The sequence below is a fragment of the Acipenser ruthenus genome, chromosome 21 (genome assembly GCF_902713425.1).
Source record: "Acipenser ruthenus chromosome 21, fAciRut3.2 maternal haplotype, whole genome shotgun sequence".
NCBI classification, from domain to species: Eukaryota; Metazoa; Chordata; class Actinopteri; order Acipenseriformes; family Acipenseridae; genus Acipenser; species Acipenser ruthenus.
The window spans coordinates 23,726,510-23,738,002 of record NC_081209.1 but is presented as its reverse complement, the minus strand read 5'-3'; the positions used below and the strand labels follow the sequence as shown (position 1 = coordinate 23,738,002).

The window sequence follows — 11,493 nt, the reverse complement described above, 5'->3', positions numbered from 1 at the left end:
TGCAGTATCATGTTGCAACACTGCTGGCACGTTCTTTGCTTACTACAGCTTCGTTACATTTGGTGTGCGTTGTTTTATTCCAGGCCTTTGAAAACTACAGGGATACATAGTTCGGATATTCGAAAAGACCTACTGCTAAACAAACCCGCAGTTCGGTCCACCTTTTGCTAATTTACTAGTTTGAATTTACCGGCGAAACCCTGAACCCTGGACTACAGTGCTGCCATACCTTAAAGAACAGCCCACTGCTTCATTATTAAAAAGAAGATGGCGGAGTTCTCCCCGGTTCTACCACTAAGGGATGGAGACGGTCGGTTCGGACAACCGGTCTTCCCCAGGTCCCGCTCCGGTTCGGAGTCTGAAGCCGAACTGTCCCAGAGCTTGGCCCTGACCAAGACCCGCTCGTACGGCAGCACCGCCAGTGTAACCGCACCGCTAGCAGAGAAATACATCGAGCACCGGGTCAGTGCGAGTGATACACTACAGGGAATCGCTCTCAGATACGGAGTCACGGTAAGAAATTATACAAAATGCAAGCCTGTCTTATGTGAATGTATAAATGTATAAGATAGAAACCTAGGAGATTCCCTCTGACGGAAGCAGTCGCAAATACCGAAACCATTCTCTTCTGAAATTGTGCAGCCTAAGGCCAGGAAGACCCTCACATTTCATTCTTAACGACTGTGAGCGCTTGAACGGAGTTACAATGTAGCCAATGCACTCATATGATGCTTATATTAGCAATGGAACATTTTAACTGCGTTTCAAATGCACTTGTTTGCCAATGACGTGGGGGGAACAGAGGAAAGCAAGCACCGTTAACCACACAAATGCTCCACAATAATTGATAAAGCGTCCACCGGGAAACCTAGACCACCCGGATTCCAGGAAGTACCTTCTGTGTACTCGTTTTGAGCTTTCGGTGGCAACAACGTTGGCTGTGAAAATATGACGACACAAGTTAATAACACCATGCAGTTTGCTAATAAATAAAACCCATTATCTATTTTAAAACAGCAACTCTGTTTCCACATATTAGATCTGACAAAACGTGCACACTTAGTAAATGAAAAATAGAAGGGCTGTACGGAATGCATAGGGAGGGAGAGGGGAGAAGGAGCGAGACAACAGTGTTGCACATCAAGGGTGAACGTGTTTCCATTGAGTTCTGTAAGGTCGCACACACGCATTCTGAAAATGACAAAACAGATATTTTGTATTTCACTGTATATGAGCATTTTGGAATGGGGAAATTAAAGACAGAGTACTTGAAAATCAACAGTAGCATTAAATGAACTGGAATTCCAGTTAAACGCAGATTGATTTAGAGATTGCGTAAAACTTGCGATTTGTTTGAGATTGCGTAAAAATAATCAATACTGAGTGTATGTGTATATATATATATATATATATATATATATATATATATATATATATATATATATATATATATATAATATATATATATATATATATATGTGTGTGTGTGTGTGTATATATATATATATATATATATATATATATATATATATATATATATATATTGTTCTAAATACTTACAACATGGTGCAGTACAAGTACTACTAAAAAATAAACTTAAGCTAATTAGGCCAACAGTTGGATGAGAAGCATTATATACAGGCTACTTGTTTTATTGGACAAGTTGGTCAATACTGCCATGCCCCATGTGAAGTCACTGAGATTCTACTGCTTTCCCATGACTTGTTGCCTAATAGTTGCACTGAACTCTCTCACAGCTTATGTAGGTCAAGAAGGTCATTTGACTACATTTCAACATAGGGGAATGTATAATGTTCTGTAACATTCTCCAATTATTTTGCCTATTATATGTCAAGGATGTGTTAGGTAACAGTGCTGGTAATGTGCATTATGGTCAGTAGGAGGCAGTCAGCATTCATTTTTATCAGTTGTAATGCATCATGTTACGGTGTGATAGTAATTAACCTGTTCATTCACAGTGAACTCATTTATTTATTTATTTATTTATTTTAAGATGGAACACATCAAGAGGGCAAACAAAATCTTTAGCAACGATTGTATATTTCTGAAGACAAGCCTAAATATTCCAGTGATCTCAGAGAAATGTATATCGTTTAATGGACTAAACTCGTTAGAATCACCGGACAGCGAGGCCAGCGTGACCGTGGTGGAGGATGACTCCTCACCTTCTTCTTCCACCGCATCTCCTTCTCCCAGCCCTCAGGAACCTGGCAGCCAGCCCACTCAGCCAGAGGAGCTGTCAGCCAAAGATTACTTACAGAGACTGGACTTGAAAATTCAACTCTCCAAACAGGCAGCTAGGAAACTTAAAGAGGAGGACATCAGGTAAGAGGCACGGCAAAGTGCAGGGAAAATGGGGTTTAATTTTTGTTTTTTTAAAAAAAAAAAAAAGAAAAAAAAAACATGGTAAGGAGTAAAAAATAACTCTACCAACATAAAACGTATGTTGGTAACTACATCCTCACCACAGCTGTAAATACTAAACTAGGGCTATTGGTATATAGAAAAGCAGATCACCATGATTTTACTTATGTACATGGAAAAATGCAAGAATGGTATACAGTCGGACACATTAAGTATAGGTTCTTCCTGGATGCTGCTATTTTCAATAGCTGGAAAAGAAATATCATAACCAAATTTCATCTCAGATGGATAAGTGGTTCTCTAGTTATATGTACATCTCAGTAAGTATGACATACGCACACTGCATCCTTGTTTCCATGAATATGCATTCCCAGAGAGTTAAACACAGCTGTGAAAGAATTCTGTCCTGGTTTATGGATTAATACAGTATTCATGAAACGCTTTGAGATTGCTGTTCAAGAAGTGGACGATTTCACGGCTATCAATATCTATTTGGTAGAAAAAAATATGACTTGATATAAATTTCTAATGTGTTACAGCTACGTTCATAGAGCCTAGTATAGACGTTAGAAAGATCAAATCCAGAAGTGTAAAGATCTGTGATAAACTTACAAACAGACAGGTTTACTGCAGTGATTGAAATGGCCAAAGGATGACATGATATGAATAGGTTGCTCTTGTAACCTGAAGATGAAGAATAGCGCCTGATCACCCCACCCACACATAGTCATTTATCTCTGTCTTGAAGTCATCAAATAAATTACTGTCCTGAACTAAAAAAAACTTGCTTGACAATTCCAAAAATACACCCTTGGCCACAATCAATATAGAAACATGAAGGCTTGGCTGTGGTGTTGGTTGGTGTTAAATTCAATCTTACAATATACCCCACTGCTTCATCCCAAGCATTGCCTAAGGTCAATGTAATCTTCCTGTTTCCTGTCTGTGCATTGACTTATTTAAGTCAGCCAATCTGTATGGGCAATGTGGTGTTCACAAATAGAAACCAATATAGAGAGGGAATGACAACTACTGACATAGAAGGGGGTTTGAAAATATTAGGGTAGATGCAACAATTGTGTTTGCATAACCTTATTTAAACTAAATTGCTGCGGTATTTAAAAAAAAAAACCGGTGTTCTCAGTTTTTGCATAAGATCTTGGATTTTTATTTTCTCGCTTCCAATTATTTATACGCCTCCGTTGTTCTTGGTTTAACATTGCTACTGGTGTCCCTATTCTCACAAAATATCTAAACTGTAATTTTCCATTTTTAAGTTAAAATTCAACAAGGAAGCTTTATATGTGGAAGTTAATGTATTTAAAGCTGAGTGAGGGTGCGTTCGTAAACTCAGTCTCAGTGTCAGAGCGCACTCTGACCGTTCGGAAACTCCGGGAGTGCTCTGTGGTGTCGTTCGAACTCAGAGGAGATTAATTTCTGATCACTCCAGCTACAGAGCTGGATTCTCAGAGCGTTCACTTTCGAAATGACTAACGGCTTGCTGCGGTGGATGCGGGTATATTATAAACCTATTTGTATTATTTATTTCTATTTCTATATTTGTCATTTTAATGTTTTTTGAGAAAATGATATTCCACATATTTTAAGTTCGGGTTTTACATTTTGAAGCGACTGAAGGGAAGAAAGGGGAGGAGTCGTCTACACGCTACCTTTTTCAACACCAATTAGCACTAACCAGTTTTTTTTTTTTTTTTAATACCACCGCACAATAAATAAATAAATACAATAAAACTGAAGAGCAGCAGTAGTATTAGACTGAAGAGTTGAAAACTCATATAAAAATATATAAATAAAATAATCGATTATATCGGTCTAAAAAGCCATTAGCGGCACAGCTGCATGTTCATAATAACAGTACTATCAGTATTAAACCGTTTTAGGTCGTTCGAAAACTATAATTGCGATGACCTTTGTCATAAAGCTCTGGGTATTTTTTCAACGGCAAGTGTTATTTTTTGTCTCCGTCATTATGGAGCCTGCTTCACCCTGCTGGACCATGTCCATTGAAGCTGTTCTCTGATGGGTCAATTCTCTAGTTGTCGCGCGACAAATCTCAAAAAATAGGATTCAATCCTATTTATTTTGAGTCGCCCTGGTGTCGCTCCCGCGTCGCCTGTCGTGTGGAAGATCCTTCTCAGAAGTATAAGTTCTATTCATTTAGTTGCATCGCTGCAGTTTCGCTAGTCGCATCGTGTCTGGTGGTAGCAGCCTTACTACCGTGGTGTGAGACTGTGTAGTGTCACTTTAAGAAGTGCTGTCGTCTCATACAGTCTTGCAGCCAGAGTTTGGAAACGTGGGAGTGGTGTAAAGTAATTAAGAAAATAAGTAGCTTGGTAATTGCTTTGAATGTATAAAGCAATTTCTGTACTGTGTGCTGAAGAAAATCCCATTGGTTAGTGTAACAGTTCTGTCATTTAAAATAAAATAACACAAATATTCAGTATTTTATTGCCAACAGTGTAAACAAATGAAGAAATAATAACTTGCAAGGCACAAGTGGTTAGGAAAGTGGTTTAAATAAAGTCACGTGTATTGTTGTTCGATTCTATTTAATTTCCTAAACATTTAAACTTTTTGGAATGTAGGTAACTATTGCAGGAAGCAGTAGCAGAAGTACTCCAACATAGTTTAAAATAAATGACTACAGCATCAATGTGTATAATGAATAAACCAATGATAAATCAATAACCTTACACTGTATAATTTTTAGGTGTAAAATCGCATCTATACTTGCCAATACAGTTTTGCAAACATAATTTGAAACATTTAGGCACAATTCTAAATGCTTAACTTTTAGATCACATCTAAAAACACAGTTAAAGGTGACCACATGTCTAAATGCATTGTGATACTTTGAGAATGCAATGATGTACACTCTTTAAGAAACAGCATTTCTCCCTCAGTGCTTCTTTCTCATTATTGTTGTTCTCTTATCTTAATCCATCAATCGGTCTGCTGGACAGACCTTGAACATTTTAGCTGGTGAGAACTGAAGTACCCAGAAAGGTAATCAGTTTCTCCTTGTCAGCTGGCTGGTGGGATCAGCACTGCGCCATGCTCAGATTATACAGTACAGGGGGAAACCTCTTTGTCAGCAAAACTAACCTATGAAATTGCATTAGACCTTCTCGCAAGTGAGAGTGGCTTCAAGCAGCTTTAATGCCTAGGTCTGAAAACACATTTCAGTGGCAGCTTTATAGAATTGTTTTCTACCCTGTGATCAGTGCACAGAGGTAAGCTATGTGGGTTTATAAGAAAATAAACCTGGTTTACAATAGACAGATTATGAAGTATTGTGGAGACACCTTGGTTTTCCTGTATTTCCAATGTGAACCATGGTAGGATGTGATAACTGCTGTATGGCAGGCATTACCTGTATGATCTGCATCTGGTTATCAAGTGGTGATGCAGGGATACGATCAAATATTTGCATCTTCAGTTTTTTCTCTATAGACCAAGGTGGAAGCTGGGAGTGATGAATGCAGTATTGTGCACAAATCAGATTGCATTGAATATGAATAGCCTGTTTGGAAGGTTTTTATTCTGTGTTGCTTAAGCATGAAACCTTATTTTTTTACTGACAATAGTACAGTGATGGAAGTTGATGTTGTGTAGGTATTCCCATGCTGATGAAATTAAACTTAGTGTTGCTGGTTATTTGTATGTTGCTTTGTATTTCTTTAAAGTTTGCGCATTACTATGGAACAATATGTTTGCACGACTCTTAATGCAGTGTTAAATAGACAGACTTGTTGGTCAACTGTCTTCACTGTTGTAGATTGTATAGTTTTATTCTCTGAAAGTGTTTAAACTATGCTATGTAGAATCCCTTGGCACAGTGCAGTATTTAGCTTCCATAGTTTAGAACACTCACATGTTTTAAAATAACACTCACATGTTATACTGGTAAAACGTGAATCTTGAGAAACAATTTCAATTGAAATACACTACAGGCTGCATTTTAATGCACAGCAGGCATATTTCCACTCTACTGGAATAGCAGTATCCATCATCATCTACACTGAGAGGGGGAGGGCAGCTTTTTCTAACAAAAAGCATTGCATTCCAGCTTGTTTTAAGCACACAGTGAGACAGATTTTCTTAAGGTAGCACTGTATTTAATTACAGGTGCTGTCAATGAAACCCTTAAAGAAGCACAGCTAGGTGAAACATAAGTGATACTGAACATTCATGTTGATTTTCCCGCGTGCAGTATTGTTCTGATAGACTGATAGCACTGTTCACAGTAATTCAAAATGCATACCCTTTTGTAACTAATGGATTGTTTCAATTGGCAAGGTTATTTGTCAATTCCAACATGATCGGTTTCACTCTGCTTTGAATAGCTGTTTTCTGCGTAATGCCTTCTCCTCACTTCACTGCTTGCAGAAAATAGCTTTAACGCACAGTTGCTCATTCCTGAAGGCATAGGTTTATGGAAGGTCACCCCCAGGATCTAAAAAGTGAATCAAATAAAAGTTTGGAAGAAACCACATATCTCAGGGAGCCTTTTAACCCCTGTAGTGTATTTCCCCTGTGAGTGTGGCATACTGTAGCACATATGTGTTTTGAACATGCTGAAATGGTCATTGATAATCTTACAAAATTACCAGACCAGCGAAGGATCACATTTTGCCTTAAATATCTCTAAAACCAAAAACGGGATGATTCTGTGTCTAATCCAGAAAATCAATTAGTTTCCACCTGATTTAAAGTATGTAATGACTTTGAGCTTCATTCTGTTTTACAGTGGGCCCCCTATCTATCAGGCATCTGGGAGGATGATCCAGGGCAGACTGTTCCCTCATGATCCTGCTATTTATAAACTATCCTACATTTGCAAGGCTAGGCACCCAGCGGCAGTACTAAACAGGATATCCCATCCCCTGGATACTACCTGGAAAAATAGCATCTCTAATCTTGGGTTAATGCTCCAGATTAGTGTTTCTACATTTTGTCAACCAAACAAAACTAAAATGTTGTCCTGGGTATTAATTAATTTATACCCACAGACTTTTGCAGTACAGATTTATTTTGGTTTTGCTTCCGTGGGCTACAGCTAAGCTTGCAGCTCACACGTATAACCTCCTGACGGATTTACTACAGGTAGGAGCAGGAGCACACTGTACCTGTTTTGTTCAAAGCGTGACAGAGTGGTGACAAGGCTGAAAGTAAACAAAGTGGAAAGCCAAGCGTATTTCAGCCATTCTTTATTGCTATAAGATTTCCTTTTTATTGGTGAAACCTGTAGGAGGATGCATCTAAATTAGGGCAATCCAGAGCATAAACTGCTGTCATAGTTTTATCTGGGTGCCTTATCCATCAGCATTGAACTACTAAGATGATAATCTCTCACAACATACCACTTCCATGATGCAGTTTCTTAGAAATCCAGGTACTTTTTAACCCTTGTATGGTGGTGTCACTATGACAACTCTAGAAACAGTGATGCAATTTCATCCAGGGCTATATGGTACTGTATAAGTGCATGGCTGAGGGTATGTACTGTTATATTTCCATGGTAGGGGCAGATTTGTGTATTCATGCAGTGCGTAGTATGTTGACATCATTGATGTATGGGATTGCATTGTTAAATACATTCTTGGGCTGTTTTTGGGATTGCTCTGCTTTGAAAGACTGTAAAAGTGCATTCAAACTAGTTCCAGCATGTCACAGAGCAGTGTAAACCACTGATAACTTTTTATGTTTCCTTGTTGCTGTCAGTGCTTTCCAAGACGTTGGTTATGGGAAAGGAATCAATTGACACATTTAAGTTCTTACGCTCTGTAGAGCAAATAAACAGCCCGAACCATCTGGATTTCTGGCACAGAAAAGCATTCTTGCGCTGCATTTCCAGTACGACATATTGTCTGCTTCCACACCCTGTGGAGCAGTGTTGTCCATTTACTTTTGTACTGAAGAGAGGAAAAAAATTATCTGCTTATGAAATCTTAATCAAAATATTCATGCTTTTTTTTAATCTAAAATTTCTCTCGCTGTCAGCTGATATGGAAATTTCTAATCCAAGTAGTCTGGGCATCTGCTGACCCATCATGATGTTAAGAATACTTCCCTGCTGCACTTCTAAACCATATAGTCTCATGACAGACTGAGAAGCAACAGAAGATTGCATTCTTCTCAAAACCATGTGATTGTCGACATTTTTAAAATGTGCCTGAATAATTTACACACACTCTGCTTTGGGACAGAGAAGTTCCTTAAAAATTCAGCAAATATTTGAATATTATTTTGTTTTAAATCATCTGAAAACTGTATTTCACTAAAGAAATCTCCATTAAGAGTAAAATAAACCCAGTACCCCATCAAACTACATCAAAGACAAAGGAGAGAAACACAGTTTTATACAGCAGAAAATGTTTTTTTTTATTTTTTTATTTTTATTTCAGAGGTCATTAAAACATTGGTTTCCTTAGCATGATATAATTCTGTTATAGTAATGAATACGAACAAGGTAATTTTTGCATTTTAAACAATACTTTTATATATAGACTTGTCCTTAATTAATACATAGTACACTAAACTCCCTGCCTTGTGACTAGTTCCATATAATTACCAGAACACCCTTAAGATCTCCCTAGATTAGGACCAGAAAGGGGTCTGTTCAGTTTGTCTAAACAGTGACTGTTATGATAACTAAAGGACCTCTAAGTGTGTGTGTGTGTGTGTGTGTGTTTGGTCAATGTAGTCACACTGGTGTTTTCTGAAGACTATCCTAAATTAAAATCTATTTACAAAGAGAAAGGATTCCATCTTCACTGTCAACAATAAAGTAGCAAACTATTACTACAAAATATTAATTTGTAATGTCGTTTGTAGCCCAGTAGTCAGCTGAATGCATTGTACTGACATTTGCTTCTGTCGTTCTTTGATTATAGTATATTAGATTGACTTCACACTGCAGGAGAAGACTGATAAAGGCAAAAGACAAGACGTGTAAATTAGCTTCTGTAATGAGTGTTTGCCTATAATGGTTTATGAAACCATGTACAAGTATCATATGTGTAGCTTTCAGCTGGAATTCATTTGAGAATTTCTAGTGTTTCCAATTAACTTGAAGTGCTTAGTAAAAGTGTGGGTCAATGTCGATGACACAAATGACAAATGAACACCTCTACATTGGCGATTGTCATTGCTAATGCGTTCACAGTGAACTCTCAGCTTAGTCAAGCTTTACCCACAGAAGGTTTAGAAATATTGTACAGAGTTCCCAAACGCAGGCATTCTTTTTACAGGAAACTGGATCAGTCTCCAGGGTGAAAGCTGTAGTACAGTAGGATTATATTATTTATGAAGGGAAATGTAAGTTTAGGAAGAATCCACACAATATGGGTGTCTGTACCAATAAAAATGGTTATAGAAAAAATAGATGCAAATGTTTTGGGGGTTATTAGATATTGTTAATTTAAAGAAAAGTATGCAAGTTTTATGGCCATCTTAAAAAAAAAAAAATACAGTAGTCTCATTAAACACCTGGCTTTAAAAACAACGTACTTGACTGTAGGACCTAAGGGCAGGACACCTACATCTCTTAATGCATTAGTCACTTACCTTTTCAATAAAGGGCTTAAAAACAGAAACGTGCTTGCACCTGGGTGCAAGAGGGCCCTATTCTAATGAGCTGAACTTCATCTTAGACTAAATGAATTGACCCAAGATCTCTATGAAATGTAACATTATTACCTCGATTGCTTGGCAAATAAATTGTATAATAGGGTATTTGTATTTTTTGCGTGTACATCCTATAATAAATAATCCCATTTGTTTTACAGGCTGGAGGGGGAAGACCATGAGTATGCAACCTCTTCATACCATACTCACTGAACCCGCTGAATGGAGTCGTGACGGGGACTAAAGCTGTAAAAGCTTTCTTTGTTTTTGGAGAGGCAGAGACATTTTCAGGAGCAGGGACTGTTTTTTTGTTTTTGTTTTGTTTTGGCAGTTTTTTTGTTTGTTTTTATTTTTATTTTATTTTATTTTATTGTTGTTGTTTTTCTTATGCTTTTACCAAACCATCAAACAGGTACTTTTGACTTGTGTTATTTGCACTGAAACGGAACGGTTACTCTTTGCCTTGTTTTAAGGAACTGTCTATAGCCACAGTACTGTGGTAGCAAGAACCCATGTGAATATTACCACTGGACCAGAGTGTGGGTAAGAGATTTTACATCAGTCATTTACCATGCTAATATTGGTGCTGAAACCAAGCTATTCAGAGCAGCGTGGTTACAGTGCCTGTCTCAACAAATCAAGATCTCAGTTAACTTAACAAGGGAAAAAAAGACTTATTTTTATGTGTATTTACTTTAAAGATAGGAATGAGTGGGCACTGATCATTAGATATTACATGGCTTTTGCGTGAATGACTTAATGGATAAATATTGTTTCCAAAGGCATTGGCACCCAATAATTAAACATTTTCACCACATTAGCTTTATTTTTAATTGATATTGTTGTATCGATTTTTGCTTCAACAGTACTGTGGAAACTGACCTTGCCTTCTTGATTGTATTATTGTTTTAAATCCAAGGTCCTTACTATTATAGTGATAATGGTGAGAGTGTGTTGAGGCTCCAGGCACCCATGGCTGTCATTGCACCCACATGCCACACAAACACAGACACCCATTTCATTAGTCTACAGTTGGTCAACTGTGTCACCTTTTAAACCAGCTGAGGTTCAAATAAACTTGCAAAATATATCTGCATGTCAGGAGACTATTACGATACTCATATAAATGCAGTAAATATATTCCTTTCTGAAACGTAGCATTCCTATAAATATATTCATTTGTATCACCAATGCAAATTATGGAAATCTCTGACTGTAAATAAGCTGTGGGTGCATGGAAGCGTGTTATTCTTGTTTGCCTATTCGATGCTACTGAATGTTTTCCGAAAGGGATTATTCTGTTTAGAAGCATCCATGTTTTGGTTGTGTGGTGAGTGAAGTTTGAACTATTATGGCTTTTATTGTGTTTTATTGTGCTTTTATTGTAACTTATGGTTTTGAATACATTAAACAATTCTGTGACAAATGTACTTGTGTTTTTCTGAACCTTTTTCTTAC

The 11,493-nt window shown here is 37.4% G+C and overlaps 1 protein-coding gene across 1 annotated transcript; it reads left to right on the top strand.

Moving 5' to 3' along the window:
- LOC131699129 (lysM and putative peptidoglycan-binding domain-containing protein 2-like) lies at window positions 1–11,465 on the top strand. Its single transcript, XM_058995148.1, has 3 exons — window positions 1–513; window positions 2,015–2,346; window positions 10,197–11,465. The coding sequence occupies exons 1-3, from the start codon at window positions 268–270 to the stop codon at window positions 10,246–10,248; spliced, it is 630 nt and encodes a 209-aa protein (XP_058851131.1). The 5' UTR covers window positions 1–267; the 3' UTR covers window positions 10,249–11,465.
- The last annotated feature ends 28 nt before the right edge of the window (window positions 11,466–11,493 follow it).

Excerpts from the sequence above, each read along its gene's own strand:
- LOC131699129 (XM_058995148.1), top strand. The coding sequence starts at position 268 with ATGGCGGAGTTCTCCCCGGTTCTACCACTAAGGGATGGAGACGGTCGG. Across the intron at positions 514-2,014 it reads CTCTCAGATACGGAGTCACG|ATGGAACACATCAAGAGGGC; the intron begins GTAAGAAATTAT and ends ATTTATTTTAAG. Across the intron at positions 2,347-10,196 it reads CTTAAAGAGGAGGACATCAG|GCTGGAGGGGGAAGACCATG; the intron begins GTAAGAGGCACG and ends TTTGTTTTACAG.